At 40.4% G+C, this 24,054-nt stretch overlaps 1 protein-coding gene across 3 annotated transcripts; it reads left to right on the top strand.

The window, feature by feature from the left end:
- The first annotated feature begins 1,354 nt into the window (after window positions 1-1,354).
- On the top strand, window positions 1,355-23,914 carry LOC130193850 (guanine nucleotide-binding protein subunit beta-4). 3 transcript variants are annotated; one of them, XM_056414635.1, is made up of 11 exons: window positions 1,355-1,460; window positions 6,412-6,498; window positions 12,019-12,217; window positions 12,753-12,791; window positions 13,410-13,516; window positions 15,724-15,787; window positions 16,564-16,726; window positions 17,422-17,488; window positions 17,857-18,058; window positions 18,974-19,190; window positions 19,508-23,914. In XM_056414635.1, exons 3-11 carry the CDS (start codon window positions 12,161-12,163, stop codon window positions 19,612-19,614), a joined length of 1,023 nt encoding a protein of 340 aa, XP_056270610.1. In that variant the 5' UTR covers window positions 1,355-1,460; window positions 6,412-6,498; window positions 12,019-12,160; the 3' UTR covers window positions 19,615-23,914. The 3 variants fall into 3 exon arrangements, with proteins under 3 accessions (XP_056270610.1, XP_056270611.1, XP_056270609.1); XM_056414636.1 differs by lacking the exon at window positions 1,355-1,460 and adding an exon at window positions 8,994-9,114 and having other exon boundaries at window positions 6,312-6,498; XM_056414634.1 differs by lacking the exon at window positions 1,355-1,460 and having other exon boundaries at window positions 6,312-6,498.
- Window positions 23,915-24,054: the final 140 nt, after the last annotated feature.

The following is a 24,054-nucleotide window of genomic DNA, read 5'->3' as shown; positions in this document are numbered from 1 at the left end:
CATCAACATTAAGAAGTAGCTAAATGCATTTTGTTTACCACATTCATAGACTACGTTGCATCTGAAGCACAATTAAGAGTCAAAGAGATACCTGATTTTGCCAGACAGGTGAACCATAAAGCCCCTTGCATTGCTTACCTGTTATAAAAAATTAAAAAACAAACAGTTACGCTATACCTCTGCAGGTACTACAAGGAGCCTCATTTTGGTTGACGTATTTTGTATTTAATCAATTACAAGTTCAAAAGACAAAATACATAGAACTGCACTATTATGAGATATAAACGGCACAAATCCAAGTTATGTATGAGCCGTTGAACCCTAAATCTGCCCTTGCATGCAAACATGTCCGTGCAAATTATTGATAATTATATTACAATTAGATTTGGCAATAGGAGTAGTGCATAAAGGTGTGTATTGTACTACAGTAGATACACATTGATCATCTGGCAGGCAGTTTCAATCATGATTGTAATAGTTCTAATGTAGAGAGTGAGTATATTTTCAATGGAACATCATCCTCCAATGGCCTTTTTTCTCATCAGGTATTTTGATTATCATAGCAAGAAAAGCACAGGTGTTACTAACAACATTAACGGTGGCTCTGTTCTATTCAAGTTTGACAGTGAGCCGGCACGCACAATACGAGGACCCTGAAACTAGCAGCCAAATGGAATTCAGCCATCATACATTTAATTATTTACACTGGTACTTTTACTAGTGTGAGATGTCAAAATGGCCTCAGCAAAACAGGACTGTTGTTTAAGATTCTCATTTTAGAGGAGGTTCATATGTCTATCATGCATTATAGGATGTACTACACATTTTTACATTTTTCACCTCCAGCTGACCTCGTCTTGGATGATCCACCCTTTTTCCATGACTTCAACCCAGTTCATGCTGGAAAAGGCTCCAGCTCCCCTTTACCCTGAATCAATGAAGTTTCCTTAATATCAGGAATTATTCTTGCAAATGTATCTTGTAGATACATGCAAAGCAGTATCCCCTTATTTTCTTTTTAAAGGTAGATGTATGCACTACACTGCACTGTAGATGCTTTCGATTGACATCAAACACATCTGAAGTGAACCCTTCCTGGAACAAAGTATTACAAAATATTTTCCATAAATTAAAATGTTATATTTTTAACCTGTAATATTTGTCACTATAGTATTGAAAAGATAAACTCTGTCTCTTTAATAGAAATACTACTCCATCTCCCATCCTCCACGGCCCCCATATGCTCACCCTCCCACTCAGCAGCTCTCTAGCTCATACTCCAGCTCTGTCTCTGTCTCTCTCTCTCTCTGCATTCACTGCTCCTCCGAGCAGCATCGACACTCGCAGCTGAAAGGAAGAACTGAAACGACTGTGCTCTCTGTACGACTCACAATCCATGCCATTTAGGACGTAAGCAGAAAACGCCCACTTGCTCTGCTACTCATCTGCACTGGAAAAAGGTAGAAAAGCTTTAATTATTTGAATAAATTGCGAGTTTTTGCTGTGCATTAGTTTGCATCTTGTCGGGTGTTTCCTCTGGATTCATTTATGATTCACTACCACAACAAATAGTAATATTGTAATATTTTATTCGAACAAAGCATCAAAAGAAGATCTTGAATCTGAATTTAAAGCATAATTTCAGCTCAAATGGAGATGGGTGGAGCCCAAACTAACAGTGAAGCCACCGCTGTAGAACTACAGTAACTGAGGAAACAGTGGTGACTGTGGTATTCTGCTTGTGAGCTCATTAAATTGATCAGGCGCCACGGCATCAAGGGCTGTGCTTGTTTTTCAGGAGGCAAAGCCTTATCTTGTGATCTGAACCTGCTGCGCACCAAAATGTCAAGTCAAAATCATTGCAATCATAATAAATTAATGATCATCTGGTGGTGTTGTAAGAGGAGGCATATAAAATGGGTGGCATCAGTACATCAGGGTTGCTCCTCACTTCCTTTCCTTATTTTGACCATGCATGACTTATTTGATTTACATCTCTTTGCAAACCCAGACCATGTTAGCTCATGCTTTGTGTTGCTTGTTACGTCCCACATTTACAGACGGGTTTGGGATTCCCCTGGACTGAAACACTCTCAGTTCTTCTCATTGCACATTACCTCTGCTGCTTCTCCTGAAACAAAAAGCTAGACGCTTCTGGCTTACTCATACTGCTGTTATTTGACTCTTTCATATACATTTTACGAGTCAAGGGTGCTTTTATTCTGATCAGATTATAATACAGATTGACATGAAACATTTATAATGTTGCATCTTTAAAACATGCCTTTCAGTCACAGTATAGTCTTTATAAATATTAAATATTACGTTTTTAATTTACAGGATATATAACATTTCAGTAATGATAAATCATGTTTTCTGTTATACATGTTTTTTTGTGCTATATGCCCTTCAACGTTAGTGGACAATATTTTATTTGTATTCTATTCTCGACGTGAGACAACGAGGAATTTGGGCGGTCTCCAACACAACATGAGAGGCATTATCACAGAAACGATTAGAGCTCTTCACCAAGCTGTGACAGTCTCTCATGAGCCAACAACAGCACAGAGATTAGACAAGAAACTGACACAAGGACAGAGCAAACTGCTGGTAGTTACGCTCTGGACTCATACATGGTGTGAAGGGATCTCCTCTGAACAGCTACTCGTGAATGTCACTGTGGATCCCTGTGACGTGACCAACAAAGGATCTGCTGGGTATAATAATAGCTAATGTACATGGGCTCTCTCTCTCTCTCTCGCTTCAGTTTAGATGCAGTGCTGATAGCCAGACATTCTGATTTAAGCACCAAATGCAAAGGTTTGGTTACTTGGAGGCTTCATATCAGCAATGTGTTCACATCGAGACGACGACAATGTGTCCTTTAAATAGATAGTTCATCAGCAGGGTTTGACTCAGGATGAATGATTTCAATTGGGCCAGTCAAGCCCATGTGGTGCCAGTCAACATCTATTTTCTTCATCACACAGAGAGAGAGAGAGAAGTGGTGACGAGCCCAGCAAGGCACGCATATTTTAAGTCACTTTGCACTCTTCAAGAGGGCCCTTTTTTCAATAATCCATTATGCATAACAGCTCTGGCTCTCCCTGGTATTTCTCCTACCTTCTTGACGTCAGTTGCCATTTGTGAGGCTTACCCTGGCAACGGCCAGCCTCCCCGGGAGATGTCTGTTGGATAAGACAGCCCTGATAAAGCCTTTTACGGTTCTACTGTTGGTACACCTTTTAATTGCCTTTGATATAGTGGAAGTATTACATGGGGGTCGTCGGGGCGCATCACCACATGTGAACAAAAAATGGGAGCGTGCAGATAAAAATAGACATTAAGAAGCTGCTTCAAATTGAAGTCCCATTATCTCCACTTGATTTGATCACCCACATATTGGGCTCATTTTTGAGCAGTCCTGTGAAACTGAATTGGACGTGATAGATCTATTTGTGGCCTCGTTTTGCTCAACTCCTTCGTGACACAAAGGACTAATTTTAACAAAGAAACATTGTGGTGACAAGATAATATGAAAAGACTAGATAAAGCATCCAGCTCATTGAGTTGTCTCGTGACAATATGCGGATGTAATTATAAGATAATAGAAAAGGATTACATATCATCCAAGTTATTTATGTAAGCCATTGAACCCTAAATCCCCTCTAGCATGCAAACTTGTACTTGCAAATTATTGATTATTATACTACATATTTAAATGTATCATTTCAGCCAAGGCCATTGTGATTTTGCATCTATGCAAAACATCAGATGGCAAACAGTAGGAGGAAGAAAACTGTTGTCTACAAATACCAACCTGTTGTTAGTTTTGAGGCTCCTATACACAGTAATAATGTGTAACTAGAGCCCTAAACCCTCCGGAACATTCAAATGATTTCATTCAGCTATCGACTGCTACTGTACATTACTGCACAACCCATGCGGAATTTGCATTAATGCAAAAGGTGTCCTTCATAGGCAACAATACAGTTGCGATACTGTACATGGTACCTGTTCCAGGAGGGTATTTATAGCCTCACCAACATGTGTGTCTTTTTCTTTTTTCTTCAGACATCGGGCTATTGATGTGCTATTTTTACAGTCTCAATTTGCTCCCTCCCTCTCCTTTTGGTTGCCAAGCAATAGGCCAAGGGACCTGATTGGCCAAGGATGTGCATTTGGACACCTTGACTCTGATTCTCAGCTGGCTAATGAATTCAGTATTTTTGCTCACTAGAGGCAGAGAGCAGAGGAGTTGATGCCTTCTTATGTATTTAAAAAATGTTTTTAATGTATGTCCCTGTAAATCAATCAGTAATCCAGAAATGCTGAACACTATTTTGTAATGAATTGACTTTTTACTAAAACAAGTTAAGGCAAACACAAGTTTGTGTATCATCGGCCACCATGCTGTACGGTTAATAATAACATCAAAACCGTTATTGTCATAACTATTTCGAGGACGTAACGACTCGTCTTTTCAATTGTGGTCACAATTTGGTGTGAATCATCTAACTAATATTCAACTATTTGCAGTGAATTATAGGCTAGTGTGGAGGAATTATTAAACTATAGTTCTCATCTTGAGAGAACAACTATCCTGGAAACATGATGAACACATACTGTACATTGCTGTATATTATATTGTATTATATTTGAAAAATTACCAATTTCCAGGCTGCACTGATGACAACCCAATCACAACCTGTGTTTCTGCTATCATGCTAAACCTAATCCTCATAATGTGTTTTGGGGGAAATTGGTCTGACACACCTAAACTACTGCTGTGTGAGTGAATTCAATTAGACTTAATCTGACCACATGCCACTCCGAAAGGAAACCAAGGGCGTGGCAACTTTCATCTTCCCTCCATTGATTGTGGCTCGTGCAGAGATATGGAAAAGCCTATCCCACAGCTCCCTTTCATTGGCCCTATTAAAAATTCATCCTGTCCTAATGGAGAGGTCCTTTTCAATGAGCCCACTGCAGGCCAACCATGGTGTGCCGGGGTGAGACTTGGAACAGATGTCTCCTGGCACAGTCCACACCTTACAGCTTTAAGTTTAGATTTTGGATGGTCTATCTTCAATGATCTGTATTCTAGTTATTGTATCAAATATAAATTAGTTGAGTTTCAATAGTGTAGCAACAGAAGAAACTGTTTCTGTTGTAAATCCCTTTGTTTTCATGTCGGTTACGTTAGATTTAGCACTTAGATTATCTTTGATACGCATTTCCTGCCTGCAAATAATTCCTATGTTCTTATATAATGAATCTAATTCATAATTGTATTCCCAGAGTCCATGGTTACATCTTCAAATGTTTTTTTCTGATCAACAGTCCACAACCCAAAGATATTCTTTGTATTGTGATATTTACTATCATGAAGAAAAGCAGAACATGTTTACATTTGAGAAATTGGAACCAGGGATGTTTTGCTTTTTTGCTTCAAAAATTAATTATTATTAAATTAATTGCTGATAAACTGCTTATGATCAACTATGTGATTTATTGACTCATTTTTGCAGCTCTATATTTTTTCTAAATATGTTATCACTGCCACTAACACTTATTTACTTCATTGATTAAACTGTTGATCAGTGGTTTGGCTTATAAAATTAAATCAATGAAAATGCCATCACAATTTCACATAATCTAATATTGACATATATGACCTGCCAACCATAATCAATTTACATAGACATAAGAAAAGAGAAAAGTTTTGAATAGCTGCATTATTACCACCTCTAATTATCTTCAGCCAGAGTTCAATTGCTGGCCTTTTATAATTATAACATTTATAGATTAAACAACCAGCCTCTCATCTCCGGCCTTTAACACTGTAACAGTAGATTCGTGACTCTGCTTTCTCTTTTACTACATTGGTATTTGACCAAATCAAAGAGTGTAAATATTGATTAAATGGTGTCTTTGCAAATCTGAGGTGAAGGGTGAAGTCTACTTGGATCACTTCTACTACTTCAGACTTTACAGGTCTGACATTTGTTTCCTGTATCCCATTCGGTTCCTTTTTGTTGAGGGGGCTGACGGACCGTACCATTTCACCAGTAGGTCACATAAACCGTTTCATAAGTATTTCCAAGCTGAAGGGAAACAGAGTCGTCGATTATTTTGGAGTACTGGTTTCAATAAGAAGTTATATATACTGAGACCAATATTCTATAACGCGTTATTTTGGTTAGAAAACGCGAAAGGTTGATCTATCGACCACCACGCACCCCTCAGCGTAGGCTGTTGCCATGTTCCCACTTTCATGGGTGTGGTGATTAGCTTACTTGGTGAACATTTTAGTCTAATCTGAGCCGAGTCGCGTTCGTTTATGCTCCCTTAACCCGATTAATTTTTTTCTTCATATTAACACACCTGCCTTTGCGGTTTCTCTCACAGCCGGGACCATGGTTGTCGTGTGAAAACGGATCGGTGTGACTCGGATTGGAAGGACAGAGCCAACAGCAAAAAAAAATCCTGTTTCAGGTAAGGGACGTGTAGTCTTGCCTTGATATTTTGGAGGCTTTAAGGCTATTTCCTGCTTTGCTCACGGCGGATTCAGTTGGTCTAATATCGGGAGTGAGATACAGAAATGTCCGCGAGTCTAAAATACGGTCTGTTGCAGCAGCAATGTAGCTCTTGACATAACCGTTCCCAGGCTAATATTGCCTCAATGCTGGTTCCCCCCCCCCCTCCCCCTCAAAGCAAATCTGAAAATTCACTGCTAAACAAACGCGGCCTTTTTTACAGGCTGTCAAACGACTGTTACGCGGAACTACGGGGGCAAAACATTTCACGAGTGAGGAAATATCTGTTCCCATGTTATACATCAGCTTTCACATTAGTGGTTGCACGAAACCCTGCGCAGCTTCTTTTTTTCTTCTTTCCATTAAATATACATGTCAGTGCGCCTTCATCCAAGCGGCAACTGGTAGCGTGACGGGGCGCGCGAGGCTCGTGCAATGTGTTGCTTGTATCGGAAACGTAGTCGACGAAGATCATTTAGTAAACATGGTTGATGAGTTTTAATTTCGCCACCTTATGGGCCGTATTTTTCCATAAGATGTAAATGATGGTTTCCTTTCTTTGCTGTTGACAGTCAACATAATAAATCAGCTCAGTGGGTTGTTGTTGACTGATGTATGACAAACTGGAGGAAGTTAGTTTTTAATCATGGTTGTTGTCAATCTGCAGCTTTTTCGGGATGGTGAGAACACACCTACAGGCTTTAGTAGTGCTCTCTTGCATGGTGACCTATTAAACTCAAAGATTATGGTTGTCTAAAATTATCATTTGAAAAAAAAATGAAAGTAACTAATATATATAACCTACACTGTTAATTTAGAATGGTCAAATACAAATAATAATTCAAGATGAATTAATAAATTAGTTCATTGATCCACAGAAAATCTCTTAATTTTTTAGAATCTCTTAAATTTCAAGGATCCATCTGAAATTCCAAGTCTTCTCCAGTTTCAGCCTCTCAAATGGACAGTTTGTTACATGTATCAGTCTTGTGTCATTGTGAATTTAAAATATGGGCAAAACAAGCCATTCGTAGACGTCACTGGGGGCTCTGTGAAATTGTGATTTACTTACTCATTCTAAATAAGTAGTACATTGATTTGCAAAAAAATCATCTGATGAATGAAAATAAAGTTAGTTTGAGCCCTACAGTCAGGAAAAGACAACACTGAAGACATTTACAAGTAATTTGCTAAATGAAAGAATATATTGTCCTCACAATAATGATATTGTTTGTCTGATGCGTAGGGAGTGGGTGAATAAAATATTCAGAACAGCCAAATAATTTAACTTTTATTTGATTGTGGAAAATTCTGTTCTCTCAAAATTATATTCTAAACAAATTGTAATTAATAAAACTTTTGTTTTACATGTATTGATCAGACTACAGCGGACATGCATTTAATATGTTAAGTGACTTTGCAGACGATTGCCCCATATTTGATATTATGACACGGTCAACTACACCACCTACTACTATACTATACTGTATCTTCATGCATTTCCTATTTGTACAGCTGTAAGCTACTAAACATACACCCAACCTCAGAGAAACTAACCTGCGGTAACAGTGAAATAATAACGACACCCATTATACACAAGCAGAACATCTCAGCTTTTCTCGTAAAAGGGTCAAGGTTCACTTCAGATTAAGGATGTCACTATGGGCCTGTTTGGGCGAAACTGTTTTGTGACTGCATATATGTAATTCTGTAACTGTCTGGTGTACGGGGAGTGTAACCTGTGATCAACGTATGTCACAAATTCATTCACTGTCATTATAAGCAAAATACAACTTTTACCTCATTCGTGACACATGGATGATGTAATACAAACATCAGCTGACGAGGAGGAAGACGTGGCCTCTCAGCAGGTATTTCCTCCATTCTCCGGATGTTTGAAATAGTCAGTGGGTTACCTGGACAAGTTTATACCAGCTGGAGCCGTCTTGCTGCATTCAGATTTAACTTTCACACTCGGAGCTGTAACGAGCTTCTTGCCAATCCAGTAAAGACACTCCTGACTCTTGGCATTGACGGAAACTAAAGATGAGATCCGGCATAAGTGTCAGCAAATGTAACAACATTTAGAGGGAGGGAGAGAAAACGAAAGATCTCTATTAGTTGGACACAAGCCTGTCGATCATACATTTATCAAAGACTAAACGCATTGTAACAATTGAACAGACTTGTTCTAAACAACAAACGTATTAAACTACTGTAAAGTCTCAAAATGTCTTTATGTACAGAAAGTGCATACATTTTGTAAATGTTCTGAACATTATAATGTGAAATTCAAACTGTGTCCCATGTTATAGAACGTGATTCTGAATGATATTAAAATCTTCCTGTAAACAGTGGTATTTTCCGTTTCGCCAGTGGACTACTGTGCGATAATTTGATTCGACCTGTTCAAAATGTTAATTCCTTAACTTCCTGACCATTTCATGTTGCCAGGCCCCTGTGGCTCTGGGCGCAGCTGCACAGCCTGCACCTCCTGCTGCGCTGATCACCAGTATTTGTTCATGATCGAGGCAGATGTGACTTTCCACTGTATGTGACCCTGAGGGAATAAAAGGTATCATTGACACATTTAAGTTAAATACAAAATAGGCTGCTGCGTGTAATGATCCGATGAGAATTTGTTTTAATAACTAGGAACACTTTTGGACTTCTCTGTCTTATGGTTGTACGTTTTCCTGCAGAACATAAACTGTCCCTGAGTCAGCAGTGACGCGCACTGAAGCGACAGTGTGTCCTGTAAAAAATATATTGTGACCGAGCTTCATTATGGAACCAGAGACTATAGTGGTGTGTAACTAACAATGACTTTACTCTGGGGAAGTTAAGGAGATCTCTGTTTGTCTCTTGAGTGGTACAAGTGAAAGTGAAAGGTTGCATGGCAATGTGATAAACGGATACATTTTTGCCTTTATTATTAAGCTGGATTAAAAGTCAATTATGAAGATTCTTATAATAACATATTGACAGTTGAACCAGATTTAAAAACAATGCTTGCGAAGACAAATGTGTAAAATGTATAATTATTGATTTATTCACATTAGTGAAATTGTCGTGTGATAAAGATATTCAGTTACGATTCATTTTATTTATCCGTCAGGTTGCTTATTTTTTCTAAAGTCGTTCTTATTCAGAACGTAACTATATTTTTTGTGAACAATATTATTTATTAAATAAATATAAATATGTTATTACCTGTAGATGTATGTTTATATAAATATACTTTTTTATTGCTAACTGGTGATAGATTAGGGCCGTGTCATATAAATAGAATAGTAAATATTTTATATTATAGAATATATTTCCCCAAATTCCTCTATCAATATTTGGCCATAGGTGCTTTCACAAAATTCTTTCATAATAAGATGTTTGATAAATAGTTATCAGTATTGTGACCATCAAGTATTCACTGCAATGCAGCCTTTTGAAACCAGGGAAAGATGACACTTATGCCAACTAGTGATATTAAAAAGCTAAGACAATCCTCTGCCTCATATTACAATATCTGTATAACGTACAGTGAGATTCTAAGAAGAGAATTACGCCTATGCAACCCCTAATCGGTGCAATGCAAAGGCTCAAAGTGTGTTTACCGATATGTCTATTTCTCTCTTTTGCGCACCTTTTTTATTTTCAACCTACACAGCTTATGCAGACGATGGGTGTTTGGTCCCAGTTAGGCGACTACTGGGAGCTCCAGCATGAGGCTGAACATGTTGGTTGGTTGATGTCAGAAGGGACGAAGCAGTTATAGCCTCCCCTGGCCAGTCTCAGAGCCCCAACCGTGGTGGTGCCAAGCGGCACTATCTACTGTAGCTGGCAGCCTCGTACTAAACAATAGGCAGCCCAACACACAGCTCTGCCTTTGTCACTCCTGATCCTGTGCCATGCTCTCGGCCGGCTGGTTGGATGCATGATTCCAGTCACACTGCTCCACCGAGTTTCACGTCTATACATTGTTAGAGGTAGACTTTACCTAGTCCTGGTTGACGGCCTCTATTGGCTGTGGTTGGTTACATCTGATTCAGCAGTAATGAGTGGCCTGTTCGAGTTTCCAAATGACTAAAATGCATCGTCCACTCGTGACGAAGACGATTCATGAGGCCCTCCTGCAAGTCACTGCCATGGCATGCCTAAAATTAGAGCTGCCAGTTTAATCCAAACTGATGTTCATCTTCCATCATGCGCAATGTTCCACCTCATCCCTCTTGTGTGCTTCGTTGCCTCTCACGACACACAAGCCCCAAGCTGAAAACATTGATTCAAACTATTTAGCAGCGTAGAAGGTCATACCTGGCGTTTCGGCAGTCCACAAGGCGCCCCGCGTCACGTGGCAGAGGCGTAGAGTTTAATGAATCCATTTCAGTCATCGAGCGGTCCCACATCACAGGCGAGCTGATGCCAAGAGCCTCTCTTCAGGGGGGTTGCGTCAGCTGGAGGAGAGAGTGACGTCACTTTAAGGCAGCTGAAAGCATCGCAACGCTTGCTGCCCCTGATGCCTCGTTGATGTCAAAGAGCTCCTTGGCTGAGACGAGAGTCCTCGATGAGCAGTCCAAAGCCAGCTCTCTTGTGTCTGCAGAGCAGAGGCATCACGGCCAAACAAAGTGAACCGAGAATGTGAAGGAGTAGCTCTCTACACATTCAGTTTCTTAAAAGGCAATTGTAGCAGCATGAACATCAAATAATTGTCTTGGTTATTTATTTGCTATTTGTAAAACAAATGAGATTTTCTTCTGTCGTGAAGAAGTGACTGAGGCAATATGGTTATAAAGCCTCTCCAAAAATGAGATGACAATAAAAACAACCTCCTGTTAACATGATTTCCTGTGGAGAGGAAGGGCTGGACTCGGTGTAATTGTTGAATTATAGAAACTGAAAATGTAATCTGAGGGTTAGACTTCTGGACAGCAGACTTGAAAATGAGGAGAGGGTTGGGGAGTGTGGTCCAAACATTTCTGAGGAGCGTCCAAGTGCTTTGTGACCCACATTCAGGCTCCCCAAGGTAAAGGAAGTGGCAACTCGCATGCACACGCATGCGTGCACGCTCAAACCGACCTGACCTACCTAGACGCGCATTTAAATAGATCCTCACATAATTTACGCACAACCCATAGATTAATATATACACATATCTTCTCTATCATACAGATCGGCCCATTGTCCACACACACACACACACACACACACACACACACGTAAGTGTGGGGCGGGCCGAACAAACAGCGCAATGAACAACACAAAAGGCTGATTGAGTCAGGAAAGGTCAGAGCCTGGCTCTGATGGCCCTTTGAACCAGACTGGGGGTGTTTGAAGAGCCATGCCACCCTCCACGCCCCCACCCAGCCCCACCTTTGGTCTGAACGCATACAGGATACCTATGTTTGTCTGATGGAAGACTTCCCATCCCTTACTCTCTGTCTGCCTGGTGAACTCATAGTATTTCTGTCTCTCTGTCTTGCAGGTGTCAGCTGGTAAAGTGTGAGTGTGTGTGCGAGAGAGAGAGAGAGAGAGAGTGTGTGTGTGTGTGTGTGCAGGCACGTGTGTTTTCCCAGGCCTGTCAGTATTTGGAGCGGCGTGTGGCCTGAACAAATCATAGAAGGACAATGAGCGAGCTGGAACAGTTGCGGCAGGAAGCCGAACAACTACGCAATCAGATCCGGGTATGGCGACATTTTGTGTGCACGTGTTTGTTTACATTGATGTGTGTGTGTGTGTGTGTGTCTACGGTTCACTTGTGTTTGTATGTCACACGAGTGCCACTGTCTGTTCACTGGAAGCTGTGACTCACTCAAATGAGGCGGTGACGCACTCGACATAACTCGTCAATCAACCGCTTCCATTCTTGTACAGAACTTGTATTGTGGGAACTGATCGATAAATGTCACCTGCTGCTGTGTGATCATTGGGGTATTATGTTTCTCTGATAAGTAGGGATGGGTGTCGTTTGTTTGTTTTCCGATTGTTTTTTTCAATTTTAATCGGCTCAGGCACCAAAAGGAAGCACCGAAATGTGCGTTTCGGTCCGGGTGCCATATTGGCACAGGATTTCGGTATCCAACCCTACTGATGAGCAATAATTTATGGCACTTGTTTAGATTCTTATTTAGAAGTAAATATTCCATATATATTTAAGTTTGTCTATTTTTGCATCGTTTGTCTGCGCAACAGGATCATCGTGTTTTTGTTGTCTTGCAGGATGCCAGGAAAGCCTGTAGTGACTCCACTCTGTCACAGGTAAGACTTGCTCTCCACGTATAGAATAGTGTAAACAATCAGCGGTGGATTTTCCTGATTGTCATGGTACTGTATTTTGTCAAAGAATGTGTTCAAGACATGTAATGTTACTCTGAATGGCCCAAACAATTAAGAATATGAAATACATCTGTATAACAAATTTAGGTTGCATATTTTCACAAGGCACAACGCTCGGGTGAGCTGATTAGATGCATTAAGCTTTGTCGCATTAGCTAGTAATGTATTCTGTAAAATGCTGTAGTAGTTTAAGCCACATGTGGACTGAAGTTGGGTCAGGCCATCTCACTTGTGAATGAATATCTTTAAAAAATACATCCGCAAACACATATTTACAGACTTCCGTCGGTGTACGTCAGTTGCTAATCAAGGTACAAGTTTTCAAATGGACATTAGAAAATCCTCAGGCATTCTTTATTTACATACACAGCATTCATATTAATACATTATACCTAAATATAGGCTACTATCCTTTGCCATTGTTGAATGATTGTCTGTTTCTGCTGCCTCAGCTGGCGCCCAGTCGAGGGTGTGTGTGTGATGATAACCGTGTGTGGGCCTTGAGTCACACTGCTGACGCTCCTTCCTGTGTTTTGGCAGATCACAGCTGGTCTGGACTCAGTGGGCCGGATACAGATGCGAACGCGACGCACTCTCAGGGGCCACCTGGCCAAGATCTATGCAATGCACTGGGGGAGCGACTCCAGGTAGAGTAGTAATTTTAAAGACGGCCCAATTATTAGTTAGAGCAGAATAGGCAATTTACCTTTTTTATACGATTTATTTGTTGTCTTCTTGGTCAGATTTTATGTTTTTATTGTGTGTTTGAGGCCTGAAAGAAGAGAATGATTTTACACCCTCAGTTCATCTTCAACTTCTTTTAAATGTCTAGTAGAGTATATCATTTTCTTGTTGGCTATGTGGAGGTTACTTGCTTGGTGTTTTCCATTCAAAATAGTCTTTATTTTATCCCTAAAAACACTGAAGCGAACTTGGAAGTAGTTCTCATTAATTAACCTACGGTGGCAACACAAAGGGATGCTAACTATGATCACCACCTTTTAGTCCATTTTGTTTTCGAATTTTATCAGCATTGTTTGAACTTTGAAGGTCATTTTTCCCGTGAGCCAGTGTAAATTTCTGTCAGTGCTAAGAGACAATTGAGTTTTTTAGACTGGCAGTTTAAGCATGGCTACTGTTGGCACTAGAGCAGTATGGCTGGTTTCAGGTCCAGGGAAACATGGACACACCTTCAGTCACATAGCAGAACCTGTCACTATAAAATCACCAGTCTGGCTTGATCTCTTTCTTGGAAAATTGACTTAACACTTAATCTCTTGCATTATTTGCAATACCACCAGCTTGACTGTCGATATCTAGGCTATATAGTGTCGCTTAACTATAGTTATGGCAGCATATTGGAACTAACTACCAACTCTCACTGCAAATATATACTGGTACAAATGCCGAAGATGTAGGGGTTCCCAACTTGTTATGACTGGCATTATTATATTTTGTGTTTTTAATATGTTTGTGTCACCTTTTATCTTTCTCTCTGTCCATCTGTCTCCCAATGCAATGCACTGGGGCAGTGATGGCAGTGCCAGGTGTGGGGCTTTACAACTACCAGTATCACCACTACTACTACTACCACCACTACTACTACTATTCTACTAATATGACTAATACCACCATAACTGAATGTCACTACTGTCACCTCCACTACTACTGTGCATCTAAGTGCTAGCACTGTTTTAGGCCCTCACTTTGAGCACAGTAATGATATTAGCTGGGCACAGTCAACCATTATGGCTTATTGAATATTTAGTTAAAGATGCAGTTTGTAAGCTCTCAGCCATCTTTTTTAATTTTTTTAATGTTATGATCACAATATATCCTCCTGTCCAGATTGGACTGCAAATGTGCTCGTTCGCATCGAGTTGTCAATTTAGAATTTACAAACTGCTTTTTTAACCGTTTGCTGAAGTTCCTCAGCACCAATAATAATATTTTCCCAATATTATGCATGAAGGGCACCGGTCTTTATCCATAAATTTTTTTTTAGCTGGAAGATGGCATCGACAAAAAGTAGTTTTGTTTTTATGGTAATGTTTTGTAGATTTTTAGAATCATAGATCACACACTTGTGTGTTTAAGCAAATTATTTCTTTTTTTTGTAGAACCTACTGGTATTGCCTGCAGTGGATTTGTCATTGTCTGTTACGTGACTGTTCTGTTGTGTGTGTGCGTGCGTGCGCGCGTGCACCCTCTGGGTGACCCTGCAGGAGGCCCCAGTGTTTATTTTGTATACATTCACTGACATTTTAGCGTAATGGCTCTCCACTTGATTGTAGCATAGCACCATTAAACCACTTCCTGTCCCTGGATTGGCAGCGACACCCAGTCAGGGAGAGAGGAGTTCCAGCTGTTTTGGCATCTGTACCACCTATAACTCTAATTCTCTATGGTCTATTTCTACTTCCACCACCCTCTCTGCAAATACTATGTGATGTCCCTTCTTGCTGCCCCACCCCAGCTTCCTTCTAGTGCTTTTCCTACTCCTCAGGCTTCAGCCTCCCACTCGACAGTAGGACTTTTACATAACTGGGGTAATGAATATTACATGGCGTGGGACATTAAAAGTGGCTTCCCTGTATGAGGAGACTTCTGCACGAGGAGGGGGAGGAAGAAGCAACATGGCGGGAAATGGGGGATTGGTAGAGAAGTGTAGGGAGCTCACGCTGAATGCTTTTTGACAGAGCACCTTATCCTTATTCAGACGGTATAGCACAGTATTCTGTTTGGTGGCTGCTGGCTCTCATTGCTATTAATTATCAAGGTGCATGTACCTTGTGGTTCTTATTTTTCTAACGTGTGCACCATGCGTCATGCTGCTGTTAACTTTTTTTTCCAGATTACTTGTTAGTGCCTCGCAAGATGGAAAGCTGATCATCTGGGACAGCTACACCACAAATAAGGTGCGGTTATTGATTATCAATGGTAGGATATATAATATGTACGACAACAGTTGAAGTACATTTAGAAGTGTTCGGCTGGCAGTAATGTGCTGCTCCTGTCAGACTTCACTGACCGTCCTCTTGGGGAGATTCTTTGATGAGCCGATATCAACTGTCCAAATGTTGCTTTTAGACTGCAGGCTGTAATTAATGCACAGGCTCACTTAAACACAGTACAACATCCAAATAGCCACTCTCTGGCTGCCTGTAAGTTCTTTATATATTCCTATAATTAATAATCTGGCTGGAAAAATAGTGAAAGTAAACACAGAAATGTAAAAAAAAGTTCAGTTCGATGCCCACTTTCCAAAATATCACTCTGGCCTTTATTTAATTTTTTATAAATCTGCGCCTGCCATCTGAACCTCTAATACATAAACGATATGGAGATGAGCAGAGGAACAAACTACCCCCGACTGTCTTGCACTGTCTTCTTGCACTTAATATTCAGTTCATATCGCATAATGATGTAATCTTTCATGATATGATTACGTGAGCATGTTGGTTTTTGGCCTCTTTGGCAACAGTACCACCCAGACGGTGGTAAGAAGGCCTCCTTTAATTTCTTCTGAAGTACGAAGAAAAAGTGGCAGGATTTTCCATTGGCCACTGATGATTGAACAGTATCATTATGATTTTAGATTACAACACATAAATTAAGCTTTTTTTTTTAGCTCAACGTTATTTCCTTTATTGTGTTAAGTAAATAAATGACTCCCGACTCTCCTCGTCCTCAGATGCATGCCATCCCGCTGCGTTCTTCCTGGGTGATGACGTGCGCCTACGCCCCCTCTGGGAACTATGTGGCCTGTGGAGGCCTGGACAACATCTGCTCTATATACAGCCTGAAGACCCGAGAGGGCAACGTGCGCGTCACCCGAGAGCTACCCGGACACACAGGTAGACACAGGGCCAGCCAAGACATAATATGAAGAAGAAAGCTGAACCAGTAACCCTGAAAATTGTTCTTGTTAACTAAACTAAGTAAATTTGACAGTTCCTTTTTTCCCCACAGTGTAATTTTAGATATTGAGTGTAGACATTTTGGCTCGTTCAATAAGTTAAACAATGGCAAGCTCCACAAGCTGTTATTTTCCACTGGATCTCATGCGTATTCAAAGGCTTATTGTTTCTTGACGTACGTATCTTCTTCAAGTGTTAATTTCACATATCCCTTGCAGATATCTGTGTTTGTTTTTTGTTTTTCCCTGCAATGCAAGCATGATATAGAGTAGAACTTTGCTTACAGTGGATATAATTAGTCCGATTGGTACTATTTTATCATGGTCAGGAATTGGCCACTATCCTCGAGCCACTGTAGAGCCTGTTTCCTACCACAGGGCTGTAATGCTGGAGGAACAGGCCCATTGCAACTCGACTGTTTACTTTTTTTTTAAAGTTACAGGATATGGATGAGGGTGGAGGAAAGGATACCACTGCTGATTTAAAACTTGTATGAGGCAACATTGCGAAGGACTAGCACAGCAGTAAACATTCAGCTGTGGTAGTCCAGCATGTGATTAGGTGACGAGGAAAGTGCCTGACAATACGGGACAGAGCGCACCTTATCTGATGTTGCTGCTGTTTACCTCCAGGTTACTTGTCCTGCTGTCGTTTCTTGGATGACAACCAGATACTGACCAGCTCCGGAGACACCACCTGGTGAGTACTGACCCTCTGCTGTCACCTGCACAGCTTAAAGAATAGAAAGCTCTTTATATGATATAACTATTGTTATTATAATGCTACACAGTAGACTGAAGAGGCTTCATGTCAAAAAGTTCCACTCCTATATCCATCACTGTCTTACCGCAGAATATATTGTCAGTCATCATTCTACAGAGTTGTATAAAGATGCATATTGACAAATTCCTTGCACTAAAATTTTAATAATTCACATGAATCAGAATTCTGTTTTATTGGAGCTAGTATGCCTTATAGTATGTGTATGTGTTGTCTTTGAGCAGTTTATGTAAAATAATGTATTATCTCTGGACACTCATGCCTAACCACTACCTCTTCTTTTGCAGTGCATTGTGGGACATAGAGACGGGCCAGCAGGCCATCACCTTCACCGGCCACACAGGCGATGTGATGAGTTTGTCTCTGAGCCCGGACTTAAAGACCTTTGTGTCCGGAGCTTGTGACGCCACCTCCAAGCTGTGGGACATTCGTGATGGCATGTGCAGACAGTCCTTCGCCGGCCATGTGTCCGACATCAACGCCGTCACTGTGAGTACTGAACACGCACACATGCACGCACACGCGCACACACACACACTTGCTCCCAAGCTCTCTGTCTCTGTCGCTTTCTCTTTCTCTCTCTCTCTCTACAGGAAGAGTGTACAGAGATTTTAGCTTTATTTGTTTGCATAATAAAACAAAGCAGCAGACATGCAAGTCGTACATGTGAGATTTAAAAAAAAAACCTGGAAAGGCTTATAGGAGGAATCTCGCCTCAGTAAACATTGGATGAATGAATCGAGAACTGCTGATTTATGATCAATCATGCCAATATGTGCTTCTTTTTTTCTGGGTTCCTCAGTTCTCCTTAATAATACATTTTTGTTCACTTAACTGTTTTGAGCTTTTCCAAGTAGCAGATTTCTCTGTTTCAGTAGAAGTTGCGAACCACCCAGAATGTCTTGCATAGATTGAAATATATAAAAGGGATTATTCCTGTGTAAAGCCAATTTTCTCAAAAAAGAAAACTAAACTATTAAAAGAGAATTGGAAGATATTATTCGAAGCAACTAATAAAATACTGCTAAGTTGCAGAGGTTTGTCTATACTTTGTAATTTACAGATTCAAACTCACTAAATCTTTTTTAGTTTGTTTGTCCAACAAGCAAGATTACTATTGCTTTAAAAAAATATTTGAGTCATCTAAATTTGTGGATGTGTGACAATATGAATACATTTCATTAGTCCAGTTATTGGTCATCATTGTCCTGCCTCTGCAGTATTCCAAATGTCAAATTATCCTTATATATATATATAGGCCTTAGTAAGGCTCTGAGGAAAAACAAGGTGCTTCTATAAAGAAAGCCTCTAACCAGAAGCTCTGGCCCTCGAGACGTAATCGTAACATAATGATTTAACGACGCTGTCTTGACTGCTTGATTTAGATTTTGTTTTTTCCCGCAGTTTTTCCCCAATGGAAATGCCTTTGGCACGGGCTCAGACGACGCCACCTGCAGGCTGTTTGACCTGCGTGCCGACCAGGAGCTGATGATGTACAGCCATGACACCATCATCTGCGGCATCACCTCTGTGTCCTTCTCCAAGAGTGGCCGCCTGCTCCTGGCCGGCTACGATGACTTCAACTGCAACGTCTGGGACACTCTGAAAGGCGAACGTGCAGGTAAATGATGCCCGTAGTCTGGTCATTTCAAATGTATTTATCTTGGGGGGGCAGATGAGCCAACCATTGTTTTCTTGTTCATATTAGGAATGGGAATATTTCGGGCGTGACAAATTTTGATTTAATCAATAGCAAATCGAGTAATTTACCAAAAGATTTAACTCTTAAATGGAGCTTAAATTGCGTCCTAGAATAGATATGAACAGACAAATGAGTAGCAGGTTGAAACTGAACATAAAACCTGCCGTGTGATCACGGACTGTGTTGCTGATTTAAAGTGACCAACCTTTGACTAGTTTGTTTTCTCTGACCGCCAGGTGTCCTAGCTGGCCACGACAACAGAGTAAGCTGCTTAGGGGTGACGGAAGATGGCATGGCCGTGGCCACCGGCTCTTGGGACAGTTTCCTGCGGATCTGGAACTAAACAAATCTCTTCCTTGTTGTACTCGATCACTGCCCTCCAACTTGCTCCCCGCAACCCCACCCCACATATCCCAACTCATCTGCTGGGCTGGACCTGAGGGGTGCACTCTGGCAGCCGAAATCCTCTCAACTCACCCCCGAGTTCTCCTCACTGCTGGTGACCTGCCCGCCTGTGAGAAAGTACCAACTATTTCTACCTGTCCAAGTGACGTATTTTTCACCCAGCCATCACACAGAAACATAATTAAGAACCTTTCAGTAGAATTGTCCAATCAGAAATAAAGAAAGAGATGAGTTAAGAAAAACTGAAAAAGATATCGCCCCTCTACCAATTCTCTTCTAGGCCGCGATGAAGAGAATCTTTTACCGTGACAAACAACAAACTAGATGAGTGTCTGTGTGTAATATGTAAATGTATATATGTATAGCATTATGTGTGTATATATGCATAATATATGCATATATAATGTCTATGTATATATTTTTGTAGTTTATTTCCCACCCTTGGAGATTTTCTTTTTATGATTTTGAGGAGTTTATGTTTTATTTCTACTGTATATATTCACATTACTACTTGCCAGAAACACGTATTTTATCCTGTGTGAGTACCAGATTGAGTGTCCGACAATTTAGCCACAGTAACGTATCATAATTTAACCTAAAAAGCCTCCTTTCATTTTTATAATATTTCTGTTAAATAAAGCCCACTTCTCCAGCAACGAGAGAAGATTTAGCAAATACACAAAAACAATTTCCAAAAATATACTTTGGCCCAGCTAAACTCACCTTCCTCATCTGTATCTGTGTATTATTGTACAGGCTGCAAACGCATTTCATGCATCCCGAATCTGAAAATCCAAGTGAATGACAACACGGCCCATGGCATTCCTCACCAGTCTTTTATTAGAGTGATTAATGATTAGAGAGCACGCTTCAAAACCAACACGGGATGTTTTTAGTCTGGATTCATGAGGTTTCCGTTCCAAAGTGGAAACGTGAATTTTAAGCTAAGATAGAAAACTATTTAACTGGAGGCCCTGCCTTGACCTCTACTTATGGATTGTGGTTTCAAATCCTCAGATGCGGAATATCTGAAAACCACATAAATTCCATGCAAACAGCTGTGTGATATGATCGATAACCCAACAGTCTTAAATAATGGCTTTGCATCATATCACCCGTCAGCTGTGGCCTATAGAATCTACTTTTTGAGACGAGCATGTCGAGTTGCCCGTACAAATGACACTGATGGAGAGAAGGGCGTCGCAAAGAGAGATGTGTTCTCCTCAAGCAGAAGCCGTCTTCTACCTGTGAGCCTGTCATGGTGCTGAGGCCTGTCAGGACAAATGGTAGAGCGGCCTGTCGTTGCGCGAGGACATTTAAAGGACCATACAAGACAGCAGTGACTCTGTAAGAGGCCTGAGGACTCGAGAAAAGATGTCCGTCAGATCTCGCCATGTCATTTGTATCTTCTTTTTTTTTCTTCTTCTCAAAGCGAAGGATCAATGAGTCCTCTTCGTCGTCAAGGTGTGAACCGAGCGACTGCATGGAGCTGAAATCATGTTCGCTGCTCCAAAATCACACCGGTGCCACCACAAGCTTTTTATTAAATGTCTTTTTTTTTTTTTTAAGTGTTTTAACACTTTCTTTTTTTCAGCACCAAAAACATGTTATGAACTTTTAAATATTGCTTGTGAAGAAAGTACACTTGGTAGACAGAAATGTTCACTTAGTAGAGAGCTAGACATGCACTAACACACTGTAGTACAAATGTAAAACATTGAACACATGTGACTTATTTACTCATAGAAGTGCTGTCTGATTTTGAGTATTTTCTCATCGCACATCTTCCATTACTTTGGTTCCTCTAAAGGCTTAATTAAAAAAGAAAATACACAATGTATGTGAGTTGGACCTATCCATCGGCTGTTTCGGGTGCCTATCTGAATATATACATTTGACCCACATGGGCTGGATAAAGGAGGGTTTGTGCTCCTGTGAGATGTGGCACTATTGTCTCCATTCTGCCTTACGATACCATTCATAATAGAAGGTAATACTAGCATCGACAAAAGTTTTTTAAAAATCCTCTTACTATTCCTTTTTACACATTGATCAATAAGAGAGATTGCATTTTTTCTTCTTCAATAGAAGCACATTCTGATACTCGTGAACACTAAAAAGCATGCTTACAGAAAACCACGCAAGCACATGCAGCGCCATCCTGCTTCTTAAAGATTTTATACTATTCTGCTTTCTACGACTACCACCGCACACTACCACTGTAGTATTTATTTAGGTTCAATCGGCGACAATGAAACCCCTCTGGCCTACCGTGATTCTAGTTACCTTTTTACGTTCTTAAATTTTTAGCTGCTTCTACCTGGCTTTGCATTAATTGATCCATTTTGAGAGAATGTTAAAAATAACAGTTATAGTTTTTAGTCTGAGAATATCTTTGAGGTGTGTAGGATGTGATATGCATTTCATATCAGTGTGTGTGGGGGGGAGGGGGATGAGGAGGGGTTGTTTGCTGATGTATGAGGGTAACATATAGATCTAAGTGTTACTTCCTTATTTGTGCCAATGTTATCCACAGACTCTGAGCTGTGAACTGAAAACTAGTCAGTGACAAAAAATAGAAGAAGAAAAAAAAAGTTTGCTCACTACTCAAGTGCCAGCTTTCTCCATATCATCAATTAAAGTCGCATCAGTTTGATTTTATACCCAGTCTGTCTGACCAAACCGGTGTACTGCTTATATCTGAAGATGGTTGTTTGTTTTAAGTTAAAATTTCTTTTTAGACTGAAGTCAGTCAGCAAACGTCAGATGTCCATGTGTCCCCAGATAAAGATGAAATGTATTTAAAGGAATAGTCTGACATTTTGGGAAGTGTTTGCTTTCTGGCAGTTAAGTCGAGTCGCGTCACACTCGTGTCTGTCTGTTTGAATATTAGGCCTCAACCAGCAGCCTGTTAGCTTAGCACAAAGACTGCCTAGCTCTGCCTGAAGCCCACTAATGGTCAATTCTTATTTGTGAAACAAAAACTGCCAATTATGTCTGTTGCCTGGCAACTGGTCAGGCACACAGCCCACCCTGTGAATGGTGAATAAGTATTTGTACACGTTTTTGTACATATTCACTGGGACATTTGGGTGCGAGAGACGCGGCTAGGCAGACGTTGTTGCTCGCGGCCAGCCATGCTAGGTGTTCTCCTCCCTTTCCACTCTTTATGCTAAGCTAGCTGGCAGCAGCCTTTATGTTATTTGCTAATGGACAGAAATGAAAGTGGCATCTTCCCCAATGCTCCTCCAGAAGCGAAATAAGCATGTTTTCCCAAAATGCTAAACTATTCAAATAATAACCACCCTGTTATTTTAGGACATTATGAGCTGTGTAAAAGTGGAAGAAGAAAAAATGTACACCATTGCCCTTAGTAGCTGAAAATGGGATTGTTTATTTCAGACAGTGATGTGCAGCAGGCAACCATTTCCTCGCTGTGTAATTCAGCAGTATTCGCAGCTGGAACCTGGAATAGTAACACTTCCACGTGCCTGAGCAGTTCACTCACTAATCAAACAGGTGCTTGACTTCATTTACTTTCACATTATGTTGTATTTGCCTGAAGTCTCCTCCAGTTTATTCTTTTAACTATACAACTGATTTGGAGCTGTTGACTCAACTTCTGTGGCGTTACGAAATGTCGACATTTGCTGCATTTCCAGTATTGTCTCAAGTACCAAGATCTGTGACTTCTTTAAATCCTTGGAGTTTGTTTGGCAGTAGTTTTTTTTTCTTCTCTCTTTTAGTTGGCGCTCGGTGTAAGTCGCCATTCGCCACCCACAGTGCCAACGTTTAACTTCAAAGAGCAGATGTGAAAATGTTGCTTGCTGCTGCTGCACAAGTTCAGGCAGTATTTTGATGGCCGCGTTTGCACGATTCTCCTAATTGAATATCTTGATGTAAGAAATGGAAAGTTGCTGGTTCAATGACACCCGGCCACTTGTATTGATTGTCACATGATCACCACCACAGCACCATCACAACATGATGCACTGCCCTACAACCTACTGTTCTGATGTTTTGATTTTATTTATTGTTTTAAGCCAGTAAAGACCAGGGACTTGGTGCCATGATAATTCAGTGCTGTTGTGTGAATTTATAATCACTTGTTATGGAATAATTTTTATAGTCTTTTTCACACCAGACCTTTTTTTTGTATTTGTACAGTGGCTTGGTGATACTGATATGTTGCCATGAGTTATTGTAACCAATAAAAAGCTTCTAACCAAGAATACAAATTCTCAATGATTTAATTTAAAAATAAAGACTATATACTGATGTCAAAAGATTTTATACAGTAAATTCCCTTTTTATAGAAATGTGTTTAATTTAGGAACGAACAGGACCCGTTTTAGGAGACGCACACTTTTAATGATGT

This window comes from Pseudoliparis swirei, chromosome 5, assembly GCF_029220125.1.
Source record: "Pseudoliparis swirei isolate HS2019 ecotype Mariana Trench chromosome 5, NWPU_hadal_v1, whole genome shotgun sequence".
Lineage (NCBI taxonomy): Eukaryota > Metazoa > Chordata > Actinopteri > Perciformes > Liparidae > Pseudoliparis > Pseudoliparis swirei.
The sequence above is the reverse complement of the archived record's forward strand: the minus strand, read 5'-3'. Positions and strand labels throughout refer to the sequence as shown.

Coding starts and splice junctions, on each gene's coding strand:
- LOC130193850 (XM_056414635.1), top strand. CDS start 12,161: ATGAGCGAGCTGGAACAGTTGCGGCAGGAAGCCGAACAACTACGCAAT. Junction 12,792..13,409: donor GTGACTCCACTCTGTCACAG/GTAAGACTTGCT, acceptor GTGTTTTGGCAG/ATCACAGCTGGTCTGGACTC. Junction 13,517..15,723: donor CACTGGGGGAGCGACTCCAG/GTAGAGTAGTAA, acceptor TTTTTTTTCCAG/ATTACTTGTTAGTGCCTCGC.